This window comes from Cyrtonyx montezumae, unplaced genomic scaffold, assembly GCF_038088225.1.
Source record: "Cyrtonyx montezumae isolate F1298 unplaced genomic scaffold, pur_monq_1.0 scaffold_32, whole genome shotgun sequence".
Lineage (NCBI taxonomy): Eukaryota > Metazoa > Chordata > Aves > Galliformes > Odontophoridae > Cyrtonyx > Cyrtonyx montezumae.
The window spans coordinates 5700065-5722983 of NW_027072037.1; the positions used below are offsets into that span (position 1 = coordinate 5700065).

The 22919-nt window shown below is 40.2% G+C and overlaps 1 protein-coding gene across 1 annotated transcript in view; it reads right to left on the reverse strand.

The window, feature by feature from the left end:
- The window catches only part of XYLB (xylulokinase), a 79584-nt gene extending 57115 nt beyond the window's left edge, over nt 1–22469 (reverse strand). Inside the window, exons 1-13 of the mRNA XM_065744938.1 lie at nt 22387–22469; nt 19878–19960; nt 19359–19428; nt 18186–18266; nt 16426–16512; nt 14835–14963; nt 13455–13520; nt 11087–11159; nt 5486–5604; nt 3827–3908; nt 2798–2838; nt 2254–2369; nt 329–444 (exon numbers count right to left, since the gene is read on the reverse strand). Of these exons, the coding sequence (XP_065601010.1) occupies nt 329–444; nt 2254–2369; nt 2798–2838; nt 3827–3908; nt 5486–5604; nt 11087–11159; nt 13455–13520; nt 14835–14963; nt 16426–16512; nt 18186–18266; nt 19359–19428; nt 19878–19960; nt 22387–22431 (1108 nt within the window). The 5' untranslated portion in view covers nt 22432–22469. The remainder of the gene's footprint in view (nt 1–328; nt 445–2253; nt 2370–2797; nt 2839–3826; nt 3909–5485; nt 5605–11086; nt 11160–13454; nt 13521–14834; nt 14964–16425; nt 16513–18185; nt 18267–19358; nt 19429–19877; nt 19961–22386) is intronic.
- Nucleotides 22470–22919: the final 450 nt, after the last annotated feature.

The window sequence follows — 22919 nt, forward strand, 5'->3', positions numbered from 1 at the left end:
AAATAAAAAATAGAATAAAAAACCAACAAATCGCCTTCAAAAATCACTCACTTTAAATATTCTGCAGTTCAGATCCCACTACACCTTTTCAATAACCAAATGAGATCCATAAATGCCACTTTCTTATTTAGTCAGTATTGAAGAATACCATAATGGCACTCAGCCTGCCAACAGAATATTTCTGAGCACACAACAGAAAGTTCCCTTCCTCAGCTTAACTTAATTCTTGGTCATTTTCATGACTCAAGTAAACTTAGTAGGAGCTCTACCTACATTTATGTCTTTAATCAAATTCAGGAAATCCCAGCCCTGCTAAGGGCCCTCATACCTAAGTTTCCATTGTTTCCAGCAACAGTAGATGATAAAGCACTGGAGAATTCATCCCAGGAGCCTGCAGCACACTCATCTCGGATTCTCTCTCTCATCAGAGAGCCATTCTTAAAACTGAAACACATAAACACACCACATGCATTTTCCAAACCATTTGGCTCTAAATTTTTAAAGCAAATTGCTGTTTTATGTAATATTGCTATTTATTACACCAAATGAAAACAGCTGGGCAAGCAAAGATATCATCATGTCTTCTTTATAAAAAGAGATGGAGAAGAAGGAAACTAGGTAAGAGAGAAAACATCTATTACCAGACATGTTGATGAACAGTGCAGAGGTGCTCTTCTACATCTCTCCAATGAGTTGGCTTAGATCTAGGCCAGCAGGTGATGCTATACTTAGTCCAGCTCTGAACAGCTACCACATCTCAGAGTGCCAAGCACAGAGCTGCAACCCAGCACCTGGCTTATCACTGTTTCCTGGAGTACAAAGCACTGAGGAACACACATCAGCTCTGCCCATGCTGGCCCTGAAGCAGGACTCATGGAGTTCTGTTTCTGCAGTGAAAAATGGTCTGAGCTATGGGTAAAGAGGCAGCACTGCTGTTAGAAGTACTGTGACATAACAATAAAAGGCTTGCTGTGATATGACTCAGGAGGAACGAGAGCATCTCTTCACTGTACTACATCATTTATGATTTCAGGAGTGTTGTACTGATTTGGAGCCAGCTTGGATCCACTAAGACTTATGAGGCTTAGCTCCACACCAGAACTGACAAAGGAAGCCAAAACAGAGAAAAATTAAGAAAAACAGAAACCTGAATGCAAAGATTCCAAAATAGCCAACTATTGGGAATTATGAAATTCAGAAACTTGCAATCAACAACATCCTATTCCTGTACAAAGATAACACCACAATTAAAGCTCTGCTGAAGCACCTACAGTTTGATCTCTTGTGATGTTAGGAAAAAAAGAGGTAATCTTGAGATCCACAGGGAACAGGTTGCTTTATTAGGAAGGCCATCAGATCTCCACTTCAGAAAATGCTATCTATACCCCTGATAATTTGTAATAATTGAATCAATGTTAATACTACTACATATAAGAACCAGTCCAAACAGGGGGAAAAAGAAATGAAGGCCATAAGAGGATTTATTTGTACACTCACAAGTAATGGGTCTGTCATACTTGCTGAAGGTCTTCCCAACCAACAGCCCCATCCACTCCTACCAATAAATTCTGGGCTTCGCAGTCTTGAGGATTTAGACTTTAAATGTATCTGTAAATATTTGCCTAAATACTCTGACTTGTAATTTTTCTCCCTGAACACAGGGACTATGCAGCTTCAGGACCTCTTTCCATCTCCCTGGTTGGCTAGCAGCCAAACCATTCCCAAATTACAGCAGCCAAAAGCCACCATGAGGATCATTCTCTCAGCTCAGTTTTTGAGATCTCGGTATTTTCCACATGCACAACCTAATATGTCCCTGAACAGCACTGATCATACTCCTCCATGAAAAGAGAACCTTCACCTGCCCCATTACGTCCCCTCTGGACCACTAGAATAGCACAGAAGTTACACACTCTGGTCAAGCTTCTGACATTCCAGATCATTACATTTCAGAAGACTGTTATTCCTCTACATTAAATATACTATCTTAGATTCATAGTGAACTGGCTCTATGAATATATAAAAATAATTTGGTCTTTTTATTGCCTTCAGAATTTATCCTTCACAACTCTGCAGACACAGTTACCCACACTAAACAGTGAGAATGCTCTGCTGCAAATGCTTCAGCAATAGCTTGCCATACACTGTACAGAACGCTTAATGTTCTATTCATTATCATTTTGCAAAAGAAATAAAACACTAACACACAGAAATATGCTATCGATCCCAAACGTACCAAAAAAATGATATTACCATAAAAGTGCCATGTACGTTTGAGAATCAACGGGATTGCAGAGGATATGACCTTCTAAGGCCGGAGTTGGCTCCTGGATCCACAGAAACAATGTGTCACTTGTGCCAAGGCTAATCTGGAGGGGGAAAAGAAGTAATTGAAGCGTTATCACAACACGCATGGAAAGCAATACAGAAATTAAATTAAAACCATTTGTTATCACCACTAATTGTTTTTAAATTACACATTAAGTCAATTGGATTCATACTGAAGCTAGCTCCGACTTTCAGGTTGTCACATCAGTGAAATACACACTAGACAGAGACTTGGGCCTTAGTGACTAGAGCGTTAGTTAAAAATAGTTACAGAGTTTGCTTAAACTCTTTCAGACAGCTTGCAGATTGATAGAAATAAAACAAGCATGAAGCCAATAAACAGAAAATCAACACTAGCAGATTAATTTAGCTGATAACTTACAGCTATTGTCCTTGTCACTATTTCACATTTCATACACCGTATTCATCCAGGGATATGAACAGTTTTCAGAAATACGTTTTGACTTACTGCAATATCTCCCTCTTGAAGCCTCATCCCTGCCAACGATGCTGAAAGCAAAAGCCAGGATAGCAGATAAAAAGTTACTCGTGTGACTCAATTATAGCATACAGCATGAGACGTCACAGTACATTGAATTCACCATCTCAAAGTGGAATATAAATGGCAAGTGTACTTGTGACAGTACTGACCTATACACTGTAAAAGAGTTTGGGTGAGGAAGTTATTTCTGACACTGAATAAAAAAACATTCAAGACAAAGAACTACAGAGCTGCAAGATTCTTTAAAGTGTTATATGTTCAATTTTTAAATACTGTGGACCCATATTTAAAGCACAAAGACTCCCACTTACAGCAGACTACTCATGTATTTATTGGACTAAACTGAACTTAAATCTCTAGAAGATTCAATTCTAATTTCCAGAAATTCATCTCCCATATTGTTCATGGGAAACATCCAAGATGAAACCTGTATCTTGATCCAACCCCAGATACGCTTCTGTAACATGGTAAGCACCTTCACAGTCCTGAGAAGCAGATGGCTTTCCTCTGCACTGAAACAGCCTTGAGGGCTATAAAAACTGACCCTAAAATAACACCTTCCCTTATTTTGGGATCTAATAGTCAGACAAAAGGACAGCTCTAATTCTTCAAGAACAGCTATGACATTTCTCCTCAACGTTTTGATTCAAAAGGTACAACAGCAGGCTTTGAATTCACATCTCCCAAGTTAAAAATTGAAGCAATTCATAGTAAGAATAGATTCGTACATGGAGACAAACCAAAACTGTGGTTATCACAAGGCAATTGAAGTCACCTCCAATTACTAGGCTAAGTGGAAGTTGCTTGCAGTATCCTGCTTATCCAAGATGTCTTGGAAGAATCAGTGATGGATGGCTGTCAGGAAAAGCTATTAACACTGATAAATGTGATATTCTTTCACTATATAAAGAAGTATCTGAAATTTAATTACATGATCTAGAACTTTAGTACATACATAAACATATTCACTGAATCTTATACACTTAATCATCTCACCTGGATTGTCTCCTGTAAAGGCTACTATTTTACAGTCTGGGCTAAACTCATAACGCTGAATATAATATGGAGAAATAGATCCCTAAGGAAAGAAAGAAATAGAGTGAGGAAAAAAAGGCTCAAAACTGGAAAATAATCTTGCAGTGCATGACACAATGTTGTAACATTGTCTGAAAAACCCTACAGCAGCTGCAAAAATAATTTGTGTATTTAAGTAGAAATATTTTACAGATTTTGAACCCAATTTTTTGTCTGAGAATCTCAGAAATACACACAGATTAGACTTCAAAACAGATCAAGTAAACAGCAGCATTTTAGCCTTGGGTCACTCTCGAGTTGTTCACATCAAATAACACAAACATATCCACCTACCCTGCACACATGCATGAATATTAATACATAGAAATTAAACATTCATTGCAAACACAACATTAACATACATCACAACCTTAAACGCTGGAAGATGAGGGGTCTGGAGCACAAGCCTTATGAGGAGCAGCTGAGGGAGCTGGGACTCTTCAGATCAGAGGAGGCTCAGGGGAGATGTTACTGCTCTCCACAACTACCTGAAAGGAGGTTGTGGCAGGGTGAGGGGTGCCTCTTTTCCCATGTAACTAGTGACAGGAATAGAGGGAATGGCCTCCAGTTGCACCAGGGACATTCATGATGGACATTAGGAAATACTGGAGGTGTTGAAGAAATGTTCAGGTGTACTGAGGGACATGGTTTGGTGGGAAATATTGGTGACAGGTGGATGGTTGGACTGAATGATCTCGCAGGTCTCTTCCAACCTCAGTGATTCTATGATTCTAATATGACACCTGTTATTTTAGGGACCAAGAACTGTATTTTTTAAGCTACATCTGACAGCCACAGAGAAGAAAATAAGAGAAGACTATCCTTAAAAAAAATTACAAGGACATTTATAAGGACTTGTTATATGTTTCTCTCCATTAGAGAAGATCAGCACTAGAATCACAAGTCAGGTACAGTAATATCACTGAGTTCAAAGGGATCAGGTGATAGATACATACACAGTTTTGCATGTGCACCACCTAAAGCAATAGCTCTGTGTTAGATGCTAAGACTAAATTCGTTTACTCTAAGAGATGCAAGCCTTGATTTGATTTTGTCATTATGCTACATGAACTGAGGAGCTTTAAACATCCCAAATTATTCACTCATTAACTCTACAACTTAAAACAAGGCTCCTGTTAAGTAATGTAAACGTTGAGTTCTGTTTCTGCAGCAATAAAACCCACACAGTTCTGCAGTAGCCAGCTGCCTGGGGGCACATAAGGAGTGTGAAGGGAGAACCCCAATAATTCTTATCACTGGAGCATCTGCCAAATGTTTGGTTTTCATAGCACAAAGCATGCTAGAATCCAAGGTGATTCAGACATGCTATGACAGACACCCACTACCAGTTTTCAAAAACACCTATTTCTGCTCTGACAAGCATATGCAGAACATACCTGGAAGTATTAAATCAACCAACATAGCTCTGAGGATAATTGTGCACACACACGCTCTCCAAGAAAGTATCATCAGCAGAACTCTCAGCACAGAGCTCTACTTCTTCCAGAGATAAATGTTTTGTGGTTCTTTGGATGCTTTTATTTGTCTGTTCATTTTAAACTCTTCTGGATAGGCACATACCAGAACTGAATAGGATGGTACAGGGTTTCCCAGTTTCTCCACTAATCCTGGTGCACAAGCATCGAGGCAGGACGCTGACCACACCTTTTCCCAAATGTGAAGCAGATTCATACCAGAGCCTGCAAGATATAGATTAAAACAAGCAGCATAGATCATTAAACACAAAACTAGGGTAAAGAAAACAGATGGTATTACATCTGAAAACTCCACCTTGTTACAGGTAGAAAGTTTACAGAAATATATTTTACATTCAAATGTATTGATCTCAGCACTTCCAAGTATAAATGATACTGATGATTCAACCTAGCTGCCTTTCATCTGTAAAGTAGCAGAAAATACTTCTCTGATGCACAATGCAACAGAAAAATAAATTATTTAGAATAAAAAAATTAAAAAAAAAACAGAAAGAAAACCTCTCCACAGACTCCTTCTCAAACCTTCTGCTCCGTACAATTACTTCACTGCTAACTAGCAGTGATGCAGCAGTGACACTTGAAGGCAAGGTGCCCTCATCTGAGACAGAACAATGAAGAAATTCAAAACTAGGTAGCTTGGCTATACGCTATCTTTAAGTAGAGTACCAAACCAGCACATACAACCACTGCTCACACTGACTCATCCCTCTTTTATTTCAATGCTTCCTTCTTCGGTGACGATGAAATAAAATACCAGCTTAGAATCATCAAGGTTGGAAAAGACCACCGAGATCATCACATCCCACCATCAGCTCATCACCACCATGTCCACTAAGTCATCACAGAATTGTAGCAATTGGATGGGACCTCTAGAGACCATCGAGTCCAACCCCCTGCCAAAGCAGCTCCCAGCCCAGTTTGCACAGGTAGGCATCCAGGTGGATCCTGAATGTCTGCAGAGAAGGAGACCCCACCACCTCTCTGTGCAGCTCCAGTGCTCCATCACTGCACTGTGAAGAAGTTCCCACACACATTTGTGCAGAACTTCCTATGCTTCAGTTTGTGACCATTTCCCCTCATCCTATCACCACACACTGCTAAGAAGAGTCCGGTCTCATCCCTTTGCCTCCTGCTCCTTATATATTTATAGACATGGATCAGATCCCTCTGAGTCTTAGTCTCTCAGTGCCACATCTACACATTTCTTGAAAACCTTCAGTGATGGTGATTCTACCACTTCCCTGGGCAGCCTATGCCCACATCAGAGCTATCACTAGATGGTTCTGCATTCTCTGTTTCACCACTGGTTGCTTTTCTCTATCTCTACTTTATTTGCATTGTCCTGGTTTATGAAGTTGGTTAGTGATCAAATCTAAGCAACCTACTAAGCACTCTACATTCCCCGCTTATATTTCTAGGATGACTTTAATTGCACATTTCATTAGACTTGAAAAATCTGTAAGCACTACTGGTTAGTGCTGTTCAGGGACATATTAGTCTTACACCAGATTAACAACATTTTCATTTCAAAGGCTGTTTAGCCTGTGACTTATTTATCTCAGGAACACAGCCACATTCTCAGCCGAGTACTGTGGAATACCTGAAATTTACTTCAATTCAATGCATCTTGAAACTGAAAAACATGACTATGGTGAAGGTCATCCAACAGGCACTGTCTGTGGAATAAGGTGATGTTCTCAAGGCTCAGACACAGAGGAAGAGAAGGTCTGTAACCACGTTTCAGTCAGCACATCACAAGGCTCTTATTCTGAACAAATGCACAAGCCTGCCATACTCCTCTGTGTACCCTACCCTACTGCTGCTTAATCATGCACAAATAAGCTGACATTATCAATTCCCAGCAGCCTTTTTCCCAGATTAAAAACATTTGTTTATAAAATATCTATCACACATTTCAGTCTTAAGCATCACCAGCAAGTTCTGGACTTAGTGCTCTGCACAGCACAGACACCTGAATAAACCAAGGCAAACAGCAGGAAATTTGAACTATATTTAGTAACATTTAAAATAGAATTAAAGTTTGTTAAATTCAATCCATCTCATTTCACGCAAATTAAACACACTTAAATTATGCACCAGTTAGTTCCCATCTGCACTGTTAAAGTCACTACCACCAAGAGAAGGAAAGATGACTGCTCAGCCCAGCTTCTCTGTTCTCTTGCATGTTGCCATCCCTCCTGCCTAGGAAACCTGAGTCCTGCATCACCATCTGCACTTCCAAGAAATGGAGTGAGTGAGCAGGCTCTTTCCAAGCCTCCCAGGCATAACGAGGCTGTCTAGGAAAAAGTAAGCAAAGTTATGAAGTTTTCTTAAAAAATTCCTAATCAGGAAGCAAGGATGTCCTTAAATAAATAGGAACTTTTTTAGATAATGTTTAGCTGTTGCTTCCTCAGGGTTTAAATCCTTCATCCCCCTACCCTGCAAGGATAGGGAAACATTTAATCAGTATCTTTCAGTGCAGATTTGGATGGCATAAGGAGTACTTCTAATCATTCCTCCATAAAATAGGGAAAACACTAACATTTATGACTGAAAAGGTGTAAGTTTATATATAACTGAAACAGGACTTCACTTTTATTGACTGGTAAACACAGTTGCACAGAGATTCTGTTACACCCTGATGAAAGAAAGATGATCTAATTTACCTCACTCTCAAAAACTCATTTAAAAGATGTGAAACAATTATTGTACAAGAATGATTAGCCTATTGGCCCAGATTCACCCTAGCTAACCACAGACACTTGAAAGAGAAACCAGAGAACTGGATGCTCCCTGGAACTGCTTCCTCCTTCAATTACACAGGGATCGATGCCATGAGCTCTTAACTCAAGCACCTATGGTTACAATCTATGCCACTTTGTAAAAAAAAAAAAAAAAAAAGTTAGTAAAAATGGCTTAAGCACATTGTTGTGAGTTTAATATAAAAATGAGCAATAAAATTAAAAATATGGAAGATAAACAACAAGTGACTCTGACTTGTCACTCCAAATGTCACCCCATCAGCTGTGAGGAAGGTCAAAGCTAAGTCCACAGTCTGGTTAGAAGGGAGGAAAGGGTCAATACATAAGTAAGCAGAATTCAGTATCCCACAGCAAGTATCACTGATTTCACATGAAGTGGCAGGAGCACAACTGGGACTCACTAACATTTGTTGCTTATACAAAAATAAAAGTCTGGAAAAAATTCATCACAAAGACCAAAAGAAACCAACTAACTGGCTTCATTAATCAACAACCCAAAGATCAGTAATTGCACACATTTATAAACAGGTATGTGTATTTGTATTACAGCGCTCCAGACTGCCATTTCATGAGCTCAAATCATAAGCAGCATACCTGTGCTGACACCAACAACCTACATTGAGAGTAAATTCAGCACGCTGCGCTTCCTTCTGATCAGGCCTCAGCTCAAAACATCCTAATTTGATTGAACAGAAGCAAGTATGCTAAGCTATGATTTGCCTAAGGCACTTAGAAAAGCATTTCAAAAGATAAAGCTTCTCCAGGTCAAGAGCTGAGTAGCTGTTCTTTAAGGTGTCTTCTAAAAGAAACAACGCCTCAAGCATTCAAATTATTGAGGTCCCAAATGTACCTTAGTATTACCTTCCACACAATATAAATGAAAATCATTCTTCGTTCCACCAGAATGCAAATTGATTTCTTTTAAATCAACCACACAAGGTGCTCAGCCATTCATAAGAAGCTCATAAGGTTCATTTGGACCTCGTGAGATTGGATCTTTTAAGAAGAAAAATTCCTAAAACTGAGTAGCACATTCCCTACAATAACATGAAAATTTGAAGAGAGGTTATTGTGCAGAGCTAAACAATCTGACAAGGTGATACAACCTGGAGTTAAACGTACAGAAATGAAGAATAGGTCTATTATAGGAACATTATTTTGAGAGATGCATCCTGAACTACAATACACAGATGCAATGTAAAAGATCAAGTGAATTGCAAGAAATCATTCATGACAAGCAAACAAGTTTTTCAGATGGATCCAAAAAACTGCTGCATACATTATAATTATATCACTGAAATTAGAATTCTCTCTCATTATGTTAATGGAAGAAAAGAACGTACAAGACAAAATACAGCTTACAGCACCAAAAAGTCTTCTGTGTTGTAAGAACTGCAACATCCTGCTTAGTCCTCTTATCTTTTTTTTCCACAGAAAGATTTAATAATCTTACATGCTTTGAACAGTAGATAACATTGACTCAAGTTATGTAAATATCCAGAGGTACAACAGATAGACTCTCCTTAGAGCTAAGGATTTCAACTCTAAGATTTTAATGCCTATATTTTTAAGCAACACTTGAATCAAAATGAACACTTGCAGAAGAAAAATATCAAAAATCAACCCATTCCTTTGTCAGAAAGAGTATCCTGAAGCTCTCACTGTCTGCTTGAAACACAGGACACAGAGCTAGCTTTGTGGAGATTGGCAAGGCTGAAATGCTCAGCACCTGGGCCTACTGAGGAGCAAAGTAGAGATACTATGGGCAATAACACACAAATTTAGCTGTGAAAACACATGGCTAACAGAACGAGACGAGATGACAGATGTAGTAATCATACAATCGCTTCAAAATAAGAATGGATTGTCTTGCAATTTTTAAGGTCTCAAACATAAATGGAAGATACAGTATTGAATAAGTTGACCGTTAGCTAAAATTGAGTTGTCGCACTTTCTTCTGTGAGCTTTGATGGAAGAACAGCAGAGATAAAATGAGTTGGTCTTCACACATGGGTGTCACCTCCGGCTCTATAATGCAAAATTTCTTTAGAGAATCTTTTTATCTAACCTTTCAGCTCTGAAGTACATCTTCCCTTATTTTCAGAAAAGGAATCAAAAATGCTATTTAGAAATAATAGCACAGCTCCCAGGAAGAAGGCACTGCTTCTACCTGCCATTTAAAATTGCCATTTAAAAGCTGGATAACCGAGATAACACACAACAGAGAGACACTGGCCTAGTCCCTTTTCTCTTTGTTATGATGAATAGAACAGTACAGAAGGTTAGATTATATTTTTCCCTAATTGAGCTTTTTCTTTTTAGGGAGGGAGGGGTTTGGTTTTGCTTTTCCCCTGGTTTATACCAAAACAATATTCCTGCTAGGTTCAGTTAGATGGTGAGGACAGAGAGAGGGAAATAATCACAGCATACATCTTGTTCTCATGCTGTGCAACTCGGAGCTAAACCAGCAAAAACTACACAGTAGTATCCGAAGCTGAGTTGACAATGTCATCAAGAGTAGCAACAAACTGAAAGGATAACAGGCAGAAATTGAAACACAGGAAGGTCCACACTAACGTGAGGAAGAACTTCAATGGCAGTGACAACACTGGAACAGGCTGCCCAGAGAGGTTGTATAGTCCTCTTCTCTGCAAGACCTGCCTCAGTGTCTATTTGTGGGACACGTAGGGAACCTGCTTTAGCAGGGAGGATGGACACCATTACCTCTAGAGGACCCTTCCAACCCCTACAGTTCTCTGATTCTGCAAGTAATTTAGCTTCAGAACTAACTTACTTGCCATTAAAGTTTAAAGAATGAAAACAAATGGCAGAAACCCCATCCCACTTTCATATAAGCTGGGAAAAAAGGAGAGGAAAGTTGCCTTGCTAAACTGTCACTACCAGAAAACCCCATACATACTTACCATCACTATAATCAATGGGTGCATAAGCTCCTAGGAAAAGGGAAGCTGCAAAACTACTAACCAAAGAGATTCTCTGAAAGAAAACAAATAAAATAGCATGAGATAGTGATTCCCATCAGTACTCACTTTAAAGAAGGAAAATAAGTAATTGGAAGCAGCAAATGTTAATGGATGCTTAATGTTAGGCAGAATACACATAGAAGTACACCTCGAAGGACTATTCAGTTCTATATTCCTGCTGAAGCAGTATGGCAGATATCAGTTCAAAGGTAACCCTATGATAAAAACTGTTAATGGCTTTGCATTCTGAAACATGCAAAATACACCTAGTATATTAGCACATTCTTTGTTATCATGAATTAATTCACAACTGTGGTATATTCCAGGATCTCATATCAAGGAAAAACACTCAAAAGAAAAAACAAGGATGTCTGGATGACCAAGGAAACAGCCACGCACACTGGTCAACCCGGAGTGCAGGGCTGCAAGGCAAGGCTCTGACAGCACCTTCATCCAAACTCTTACCATCCTTCTGCCAGCTGAGATTGCAGACCTCCCAGGACTTACTTCCAGGAATTGGTAATCTAAACTAAACCGATATCTGTTACTCTCCTTCAGGAGATGTTCCAACAGTGCATTAAATGCTGCAGGGCTCCTAGCACCGGCCCTAAAATGCCATGGCCCCACAACACAAAGCACTGATCCAACATGAACTCACCTCCATTTCAAGCATGCCAGAGAAACTACCAAGTTAATCAGCCACTGCTGAGCTTTCTGCAGGGTCGGGTATTATCTGCCCACAGAAGCTGGCATAAAAGCTGACAAATTCCTCATTGTGCACTCTAATCCAAGAGTTACAATTGTCACCCAACAACTAATCAGAATCAAATCTCTACCAGTGGAATGAGCCAGCAGTGACAGGAGTTCTGTTACTAATGACTATGAAGCCACCACTTCACACGGCATTCAGAGATGTACTACAGCCAGAGCTCTAAAAGGTAGTTATAATGGCCAGGAAACTTAATGATGCACTTGCTCTTCATGTATCTCACCCCAAGAATATATCACATTGTGCTTAGATAACAAAAGCCTACCTTCTGTGGTGCCCCAATGGGCACAAGCTGCCTGAAATGGAAGGAAAAGGATGAAGTTAAACTGTGAATCAGCCAGATTATTTGAGCTGACCTAGAGGAAGAAAGGTATCCACCTTCCACATGTTACTGAAACTACCAAGCTGCTAAGCATTTCTTGTGGATTCCCAAGAGCAACTCCAGCACAGAGACATCTGTGCTAGAACACAGATTCTTGCACATCCATTATTGCTAAAAAGGTGGCACCAGTGCCACCAGCCCTAAGTCTTAGCTCAGTCTGAGCATTCTCAGTTCCCATGAACTCACCCCCCACCCTGCCCCTACCAGTAATGCAACTTTCTCTAAACTTATTCTCAAGCTTACAATCAATTTGTATTAGTTTTGTTTCATTCCAGCCTTTACTAGTATAAAAGATTATATAATGAAACAGAAAGAAAAAAAATATACGTGGTCAAATTTGCAGCTTACTTCCCCACAAAAGTGAATATTTCATGCAGGAATTAGATTTATTTTTATTTTTTAATATGATCAATACTAACAAGAACTGCAGTACTGTAGAAGTACAAGCAGTCTGACTTCATAGGTCAAGATGTGTGGCATATTCAACTCACAGGACAGGAGCCTCTCCCTTGCTTATATCCTACCTGCATGGAGGTTTCACCTTGTTTCAAACTATTCTAGTGACAGCTAGATGCAGACTCAACAAATGTAGATAACTGAATTCTACAACAATTTCAAAAAATTAAAAATCAGGAGGAAACTGAATAATGTGATTCATGTGTAGTAACAATCGAAGTAGCTCCACAAGGGAAAAATTTAGGGAAAAAATCCAGAATTGCTTACAGCTTTTTCCTATGCACACATGTACGGATGCCAGCTTTGTATGGCAGAACAACCACATTTATGTGTGCATATAGCTAATTCTCACTATTAAAATTTCATCTGTGTGCTTACTTACCCACTCATATTCAAACTGTTGCACGTACAGCCTATTGCCACCCAAATGAAAGTCTGTTACAAAACTTACTTCACAAAGGCAAGATCCAATGGGACCCACCGTGTTACACAAACATTCAGAATGGAACTGATGCCTGATTTTTATCTAATGACTAATTTAACAAAAAGTAAAATAAAAAGATCACAGAATTTTAATCTTAAAGCAAACACAAAAGTAAAAATATTTTTTTTGGGGGGAAAGAAGTCTGACACCTCCACAAAATTCCACTTAGAAGATTGTCAACTGTGATTTCCAATAAGTATATTGAAGTTGAGCCAACCTCAGTTTGCGCGTAGACCTCAGGATTCTGGTTGTAAATCTTTGCTATCTGGTTTCCTGTAAAACGCTGAGAAAGAAATGCAAATGCTTAGAAACACAAACCTTAAATGGAGTCAATAATCATTAACTCTCTGTAATGAGTTCAGTACATTGCACTTTGGATATCTAATTTGTCTGATGCATGATGAAAGTCAGAGCACAGCAGGCAATCTGCACTAAACAGGCTATAACACAAAGTCTCATTATATGAATTTTGCTCACCTTTAAAAAAAAAAGCCTGAGAAAAAAACATTACTATTCATAATTTACATTTCAGAAATGACAGTTCTGTTGAATGAATCACTCTTATTACATGCCCGGGACCTAATGCTATTCAAATGCTGCCTTCAACTTCTTAGAAAGGTATTTGTTATCCAACCTATGTGCCACTCTGTGAGGAAGGTGAATGGGAGCAGGCAGGAAGTTTCATACTCAAAGAAGCAATGCCAGTACAAGACAGTAACAGTTATGAGAAGAATTATTTTTCCTCTATATATTATATCAAATAAAAAAAAAACTCCTAACACTGATCTTCCAAGACCTTAACTTTTAGTAAGTTAAAAATAAACTGTTAGTAGTAAAAAAAAAAAGTGATTTCAAACACTGGCTATAAACCTTGCATGATTCAAAACCAGAATCAGCAATCTGTGATGTTAGAGCCTTACTTCACTGAACTAACGGTGAGAGCAGACAGGTGCCAAGATGCCTGCAGGGCAACCCTACTCCCACTCCATAACTCAGTGTCATGGTAATGAGAGAGGGCAGAGCTGGGAAGATGAGATGAATGACATAGTACACCCTGATAGAGTCCCAAACTTCTGAAGCTTACTTTTCTTAGGTTAACAGCTCCTTGTTAGCCTTCACGGAACATTAAAAGGCCAATCTAAATTACAGAAGTAACCTAGAGCAGTGATCCCAAAACACTGGGTCATAACCCCAAGCAAGTCTGTAACACAAACTGAAGTGTAATCCCAATGGGAACTTGGCTGCACAGGAGCTCCCAACAGAGAGCTGGGCCCTGAGACTGAGTGCAGACACTGAACACCACATCTGGGAACCACCGGCCAAGAGCTACAGCTTAATCCCGCCTATCCCTGCACTACTTCTTGCAGTAAAATTTCCAGTGTTTTGCCTAATTTCACTCGAGAATTTCCACAGAAGAGGATTTCCACATCTTTCTTTGTGAGCTTAGCGCAAAGAATGATATTGTTGGAGTTTCTTCACAAACACTGAATAAAAGAGCCTCTTTTATAGCTGATGGCTGGTCGTTATCCTCTGTGATACGACAGAATTGTTTCTGTCATGAGACTCTGCTGGGGATCTTCTTGTCATTGCTTCTTACCTCATAGGCTCGAGAACCAGTGATATTTGCTAAATGCTGTGCTCCTCCCATGGCCTTCTCCAGAGCACTGCACTGGGAAGCTGTGCTAGAATCCATCCAGATGGGGCTGTTACTGACAGCAAAACAAGCCTGGAACAAACAGTATTCTTTAAGAATAACACCTGGTCTCTAAGTCCCTGCTGAAACAATAACAATACAGTAGATAGAGGTGTCAGCTCACAGGTCAGTTCCCTGATGTTCTCTCAGCAGCTACAGGAACATAGTATTGGACAGTACATTGGCCAGGGGTGGAAAGCCTAACCCAAACGTTACACCTGAGGGAAGCAGCAGGCTTTATTTGCCAGTACGTCACAAGTACCCTGCAGCTGAATGTGCTGTGGCAATGTATCAGTACATTCCTGTGGTGGCCAAAGCCCCAGGATGCCTTACACAAGTTTAGGCTCACTTTGTAGAGCTTCTCCCTGAACAGCTAGATGGTCTTTCTAGAGCTTTCTCTTCAGTGATTTTTAAGCAATGCAAGTAAGGCTTAGTATATCACCAGATAGCATTTAAATTCCCTCTCCAAGAGTTTTGTGTAGATGAGGTATCTTCAAAATTAATAACAGATCAGCTTACATGAATACCTGTCTTTCAATACACAACTGTTGTTTCTGACCTGAAATGCACAGAATATCCCAAGCAGGAAGGAACCCACAAGGGTCAGTCCCCCTCCTGAGTCCACACAGACCAACCAAAATCCAAACCCTACGTCCAAGAGCAATGTCCAAAGGCTCCTTGAGCACTGACAGCTCAGGGTTATGCCCACCGCCCTGGGTGATGAACGTTTTCCTAAAACAAGCCCTTCCCTCTCCCAGCTGGCAGTGCTGGGCCTGATGCACCCCAGGACATGGCTAGGTATTGATCCTGAACTACGGTTTCATTTTTAAAGCTGTTTTCTCACTATTTTTCAAATATAAATTTGACAAGCCCACGTTCAAAACATACAAGACATTTTCCAAAAACGTACTGGGGTTCAACAAGGTGTTTGCTAGGAGATTCTGTCCTTGTGGCATTATATTTCCTTCATCTCAGAGGTAAGCATAAGTTAATTTTTTTGTTGTTGTTAATATTCTCTAATGAAAGCTCAAGCACTGCAAGGAAACTCTGGTACAGCAATATTCTTCACCATTTTTTCTTTTAATACAGATTAGAAAAAAACTACAATATTTACAGGTTGTTTACAAAAATGTTATGTTTCCTTAAAGAAAGGCCTACCTTCTGTGGTGCCCCAATGGGCACAAGCTGATTAGAAAAAAACTACAATATTTACAGGTTGTTTACAAAAATGTTATGTTTCCTTAAAGAACAAACAGGCTTTAACTCTGACATAAAAAGATCCTGGGATGCCTACTGGCATCTGGAAGCTTTTAAGACAGTATGTACTTTCACTCAAGAGAAGAGGAAATGTCAGAAGCCCAGGAGCCAAAGGAATAACCTGGACATTTCACTTTATGCTGCAACCAGAGGAAAGGTTTGCATGGAAAAAAAAGCAGTATGTAAAGATTTGGAAAAGGATGGTGCAGCGCCTTTCAGAGCTCTTTCTGAACATTACCTTCAGTGATTGATGTAAAGGCAGCCCGGGTGATGCATTCTTTAAGATTTGGATGCTTCCTTTCTTCCAATATACACTTCCATGTTGCTGTAAGAAGTGCAAAAAAACAAGTTGGAGACATCCTCCCAAGCTGCAAAGTTCATATCCTGATCTGAATTTGAAGCTCCTAGGGACAGAGAACTCTCTACAAACTAGGAGAAAGACAACGTACGTTTTTAAATCAAGTGCTTCTTATTAAAGGACTACTTGAGACTGAGCAAACCAGAAAACATAGGACTTGAGACAAATATGACCTTAAACTATAGCAACCTTTAGTGGGAGCTGTTATTACACTCCTAATCCATGCCATTAGCTACTTCTTTGAGGGCTCTGTCTGCTGTAGCCAGAGCTCCACAAACTGCTTTTTTTCCTGCACAGCTCTCAGATTCCTCAGTCACATGCCCATCCCAGTTACTAGTGACCAACTGCGTAACACTGAAGAAGTTGTTCAACCTCCAACTCTCAGAAGCCTTTCTAATGTCAGGCACCTCTAGTTATTCACCTGTAGATCACCCTAAGCAAACTGTAAGGCACCATTCAGTGGCCCACTAATGAAGAAACTCCCAGGCCCACAATTCTTGACCCACAGTGTGATCAGGATTGTATCAACATTTCTGCTCCAGTCCTGCTGACAAGCGAGACCAGAACTAACACATCAGTTACCCCTCTGCTATCTGACTGGCAACACAAAGACAAGATTCTTAAGAGAAAAGGGAGAAAGACAACATGGGTTGGAAGGTGTTCTACATGAAAGAAACTGCATGTAGCAACCCCAGGTTACCGAACCATAGTTCTAAGTTGAAGTAAAGGGAACGCTGGCAGTTTGGATAGGCAATTCCAACTTCCGCTTAAATAAGCTGTGCTTGCCTTTCAGTCCCTAACTTCTGTTTCACTGAGGAGTACATAAAGCCTCACTGATGCAGGTTATTATTCTCAGACTCTTTGTTCCAGCAGACAATACATGGAGATCAAAGCAACAATTTAGATAAATTAGCCCCAGATGTTCTTAATGAATAACTTAGACCCCACATGTCAGAATTAGCTTTGATTTTGGTGGTGTCCTCCCTTTGAATTTTAAAATCTGTGAAAGGTGTAAGAGCTCCTTTGTTTCACCACCAGAGTATTAGGAGACAAGTGAATTAACTAATTATCAGGATGGGTTTTGTAAATCTGAAAGAAAAAAAAATTAAGAGGCAGAATAAATCATGGCAAAGGCAGAATATTTGTCCTCATTGCATCAATGATTACAGTAATTTCTCCTTTGTTCTTAGGCAAATCTCTGTCCTAATCAATAAAAACTGTGCTCAATGAGACTTCACTATGCCTTAAGCAACCTTAGCTAATCACTATTTTTCTACCCTGTTTCTATGAGCACCTGGATATGCTTAAATTCAAAATTATCCCAGTCATTTCAGATCTACCTGTATAAAGAATTTAAACAATAGGAAGCCAACTATTTATGCACTATACTGATCTAAACAACTGCACTGTAACTCTCATTCTCCACTCTCATTAGTTTCTACAGATTGCTCCATATGCTTCAGGTTTTAGGTTCCTTTGAGTAACACTTGTCTTTTAATGACTGCTTATATGAAAACTCTGATATTACTTGATGTCTTTAAGATCCTCTATAATATATCTAATTAAAATAAATTAATGACTACATAGCATGCCTTCAATAGAGTATATGGTAAACATGATTTATATCTTTATAAACTAACCTGGCCAGCACCAGATAAAGCTCTGACTTGAGAGAAGTTAAAGCCTGAAGACTTCATCTTTTCCAAAATCATATCCAGAGCCTACAAGAACGAACAGAATCGAGAATGACTGTAACAAGATATCAAATTATGCATACTCACAGCCCTTGGAATTAAAGAGTAAATTCATGTCATCAGTTGTAAGAGTTCATTGGCAGGTGATGAAAAAATAGCTAATGACTATGGACTTCTCAAGAAGTCGCATAAATTAATTTACTAAGTAAGAGTACATAAAAGAAAAGTTGAATCACAAAGAAGGAAAAAAAAATCCTTAAACAAGCTGAATCACAAAGAACCATTCTTTGGAATCTAAATAAGAGGCAAGATTTTAAAAATTCCAATTCATTAAAAAGGAACTATTAATAGTGCCAGACATAGAACATGATTAACTTTTCCTGTTCTTACTACTGGACATCTATGAAACCTACAGGCCATCCTACAAGATGCTTTATTCCTCAACACCACCAACCCCAGTATCTGCTAAAAGTACATTTTTGCACTTAAGTACCTAGATTACTTCTGTCTTGTTCTGTTCTACTAACGTTTAAAAACCAGAAATCAATCTGCCTTCATTTAGTCTAATTCAGATCAGCATTTCTCAGAATTTCTTGACAGATGGACCGCTATAACGCTTCAAAATTTCCCAAGGAACTATACACTATCATCATATACCTGTATCATCATATTACTGATTTAATAAATAAATCTGTTCCTGTTTATTATGGTTCTATAGACCACCTGCAATTCATTTACCAAATCTTCATGTATTATCAGATAGAACTAATGCAGATCACCAACTGGGGACTCTGTGACCTTTTACATGTCTTTAACTATTCAAATCACAGTAGTTCCATGCGAGAGCAAGAGTTGCAGAAACTGCTTTTAAAACAGCAGAGAATGTTATCTGTATTTCAAAATAAATGCCAGTCAAGGTGACTGGGAATTACTAAATAAATTGCTCTTCAACCACTTGCCATTTGAGACATGAATTTGTTAGCAAAGTTCATTCTAAGAAGACAGTGCAAGCAACAAAAGCACAGTTAAGCTAGGCAAAATTTCTTGTAACAGAAAAGAAAAAGCTGAATCACATACTACCAATATTTCCTGAAGGCTGACACTATAGCTTGTTCATACCTTGACCCACATTAGCACAGGAGAAGTGACTGTCAGTCGGTCACTGTGAACATGGGCTCCTCCTTGAGTCCTACAGAAAAAACAATGTTTTCTTTGTGAATTCAGTACATTTTTCCCCATCAAGCAATCTTCTTCTAGTTTATTAATGACCAAAGGGAACTTGCAATATTATTTGTCTGTGGCTTTTTTTTGTTAGGAGCAAAGAAAAGATCAGAGTTTGAAACATGAAAAAAAAAAGGCCAGCTCTTAGGAAACAGCATTAGAGAAGAGTGACCCAACAGCAAAGAAAATAAATTACAAGGAAGGAATCTAGTCCTGATATAAGATCTGTGATAGATTCTACTGCTGACGCTGCTCATTGGCTCCATGTAAGAAACTTTGAGGTAACTGTGACTTAACTGTCACCATTAGTGACTTAAATCGAGAAGATGAAACTCAATTTTTGCTGTTAATACTCAATACTCTAAACAAGAGTTCTGAACAAGATTATCCGAGTAAAATAAAAAAAAAAAAACTTACTTAAATTCTGGAAGGTCTTTATCAAAATTAACATTATCCTCATAAATGACTCTCAGATGTTCATCAATAGCAATGACTTTCAGCTAGAAAAAATAAAACAGGATGTTAACAAAAACCATCTAGCATCATAAATGAATTATCAGTACTATCTAATTTTAGTAATTCAATTCTCATAGATGAAAAGGGAAAGAAGATCACCCCAATCCATATAAATGACTATAAGTATGGACACAATACTACATGAAACAAGTCACTGTGTGAAATTACAGCATGTCAGTTATCCAGCAACATGTAAGTATTTGCTTGGATTTTCCCCTACACTTTCTCTCTCTCTTCTTAATTACATTGGAATAAGATTCAAGATGCGAGCTAAAAGAAAGAGCAAAACAGTAAATGAGTTACACCATCTCCAGCTTGCACCACATTAACCAACATGCCCAAGCAATACGGTATCTTAGGATAAAAATATTGTATTTTCTGGTGTTTTGGTTTTTGTTTTTGTTTAAATCTTCATCTTACCCAAAAACTTCACAGACCTTTAGGATACCTTGAGGACATTCCCTCACCTATAAACAGGGAGTAAGTTGAACTCCACCTGGAAAAGCTCAAGAGGGCATTACACAGCTGCACGCTTAGCTTCTACAGCCTATGAAATGCAACATCCCAATCACAAGTCCATCAAGCTGAGTTTTCTTGCAAGCACTGGCTAGAAGGTACCACAAACCTTCCCATTCTACCTTTTCTCAGGTTCATCTAGCTCTAAAGAAAAACATTAACAGCCTCAAATAAAAAGCAAGAATGTAGTTCACATTCTGCATACATTTTAATGAAGGAGAGAACACAAGTCAATGTTAAATGAACGGCCTGGAAAAAAAAACTACAAAGACCAATCATCTCAAAGAGCTGTATTGAAGTAAGAAAGCCACCCACATTTGGGGTGGGTTATTTAATTTTAGCCATACTAATGTAGGGCCTCATTTATGCACTAGCACATCTCATTACCAAGTTGGTGCACTGTGCTAGCTTAAACATGGCTCTGACCAACTGCAGATTAATTGGCTTTCTGCTTGCTATGTACTCACCTAAAAATACTCTATCAGCTTAATGTGAGTAACCTGCATATGGCTTTTCATCACAGCCATAATGAAGCGACTTACATACCTAATGGTTAAACAAATTTGGCCTCATATGCAGCTTGGGATACGTTTCTCCTTGCAGTGTGGTTGATATCAGACTATGCTGACAGTTCCAAAATAACACCCTGGGCACTCAGATGCATGGTTTACCAATATTGATTCACAACAGAACACTGGGAAAGTTTGGTTTGGGCACAGTCCCCAGGCCACCTAGTGGTACAGGCTGAAGGACTTCACGTTGCTCTTGTGCACAAGCACCAGCAGCACTCAGCTCCTTTTACAGTACTGACATTCAAATAAGAGGTGGAAGGACAGAGATGTACAAAAGGGCTACAGCACCCCTCTCCAGGACAAAATGAAATTATTAAAGCTGAAAAATACCTCTAAGATGACAAAGTTCAACCTCAACCCATCCCCACCATGCCCACTGACCATGCCTCTCAGTGCCACATCTCCAGGGTTCTGGAATACCTCCAGGGTCAGTGACCCCACCACCTCCCTGGGCAGCCTGTGCCACTGCATCACTGCTCTTTCTGAGAAGCTTTTCCCAGAATCCAACATGAACCTCGCCTAGCACATCTTAAGGCCATCACCTCTCATCCTATTGCTGTCAACCAGGCTGACTCCCACCTCACCACAACCCCTCTCAGGCACTTGGAGAGAGCCACGAGGTCTCCCTTGAACCTCCTCTTCTCCACACTGAACAACCACAGCTCCCTCAGCTGCTCCCCATCTCACTGTGCTCCAGACCCCTCCTCTCAGCTCTGTTGCCCTTCTCTGAACACCTCCAGGGCCTCAGTGTTTTCATGTGACGAGGGGCCCAACACTGAGCACGGCACTCAGTGCGCTGATACAGAGGAACTGTTACCTCCTGCTACACACTGACTTTGGCCACCTGTTGGTTCCCATACAGCCAGCTGCCAGCTAACACCCCCAGGTCCTTTTTCAGAAGGGAGAGTGCAAACAGATGGAGCCAGGTGCTTTCACCGGGATGAGAGGCAGCAGGCACAAACTGGAGGACAAGAGGTTCAGCCGAGCAGCACGCAGCACTATCACAGAGCCCGGAGTGGCACTCTGCTGGGTGGGAGCTCCTGCCAGGAGCCGGGCTGAGGAAAGCAGCCCGGTTCAGATGCTCAGCCAGCAGCTTCGGGCAAGCAGCAGCAGTGCATCGCTAAAAGAGATGGCCCAAGAGCGTGCTCGTGCAGGCAGACGGAGGCACGCAGAATAGTCTACAGCAGCCACCAAGAGGCGATGTTCCCACCTAGGCAAGAGGAAGCGCGGTGTGCACAGCTCAGTATCTGTGCCCGCGAAGCAGCAGGAGAGCCGCCTGAGGAAGGAGGGAGAGAAGGGAAGGGGGAAAACGACTGCGGTACCTGCTGCGTGCTGAAATCCCATCCCAAGAAGCACGGGGCGGCCATCTCGAGCCCCGCCGGGCCGGGAAGGGGCGGCCTCAGCCGCGGCCTGCCCCGGAACGGAACGGAGCACCGCAGCGGCTGCTTAAAGGTGAACCCGAGTTAATGAGTGCTCGGCTGTGAGTCCGCAGTCAGGAGAGGCCCAGCTGAAGAAAGCTGAAGCGCCCGGCTGTCTGAAAGCGGTGTGTCGAATGCTCGGCCACTCTGTAGTTAACGCTTCTTTAAATCACAGGGATTGCAGTGGCTGGTGGGGCTCCCCTGTCCGCCAGGAGCTCGAGCTTGCTGCACGTTCCCTATAAGTAAGGAACAGATACAGAGTTGGAAGGCTTGAAGTGTTGCAGTTCTCAATGTGCAGCGACTAGCACACAAAAAAAAAAGAAACTGAAGTGTGTCCTAAAGAAAGCCACGGGAATGATGAATCACATCTGAAGGAGACTGCTTTTAAAAGGTGTTAGTTCTGAAAAAGGAAACAGTAGTTAATAAAGAGAATGTAC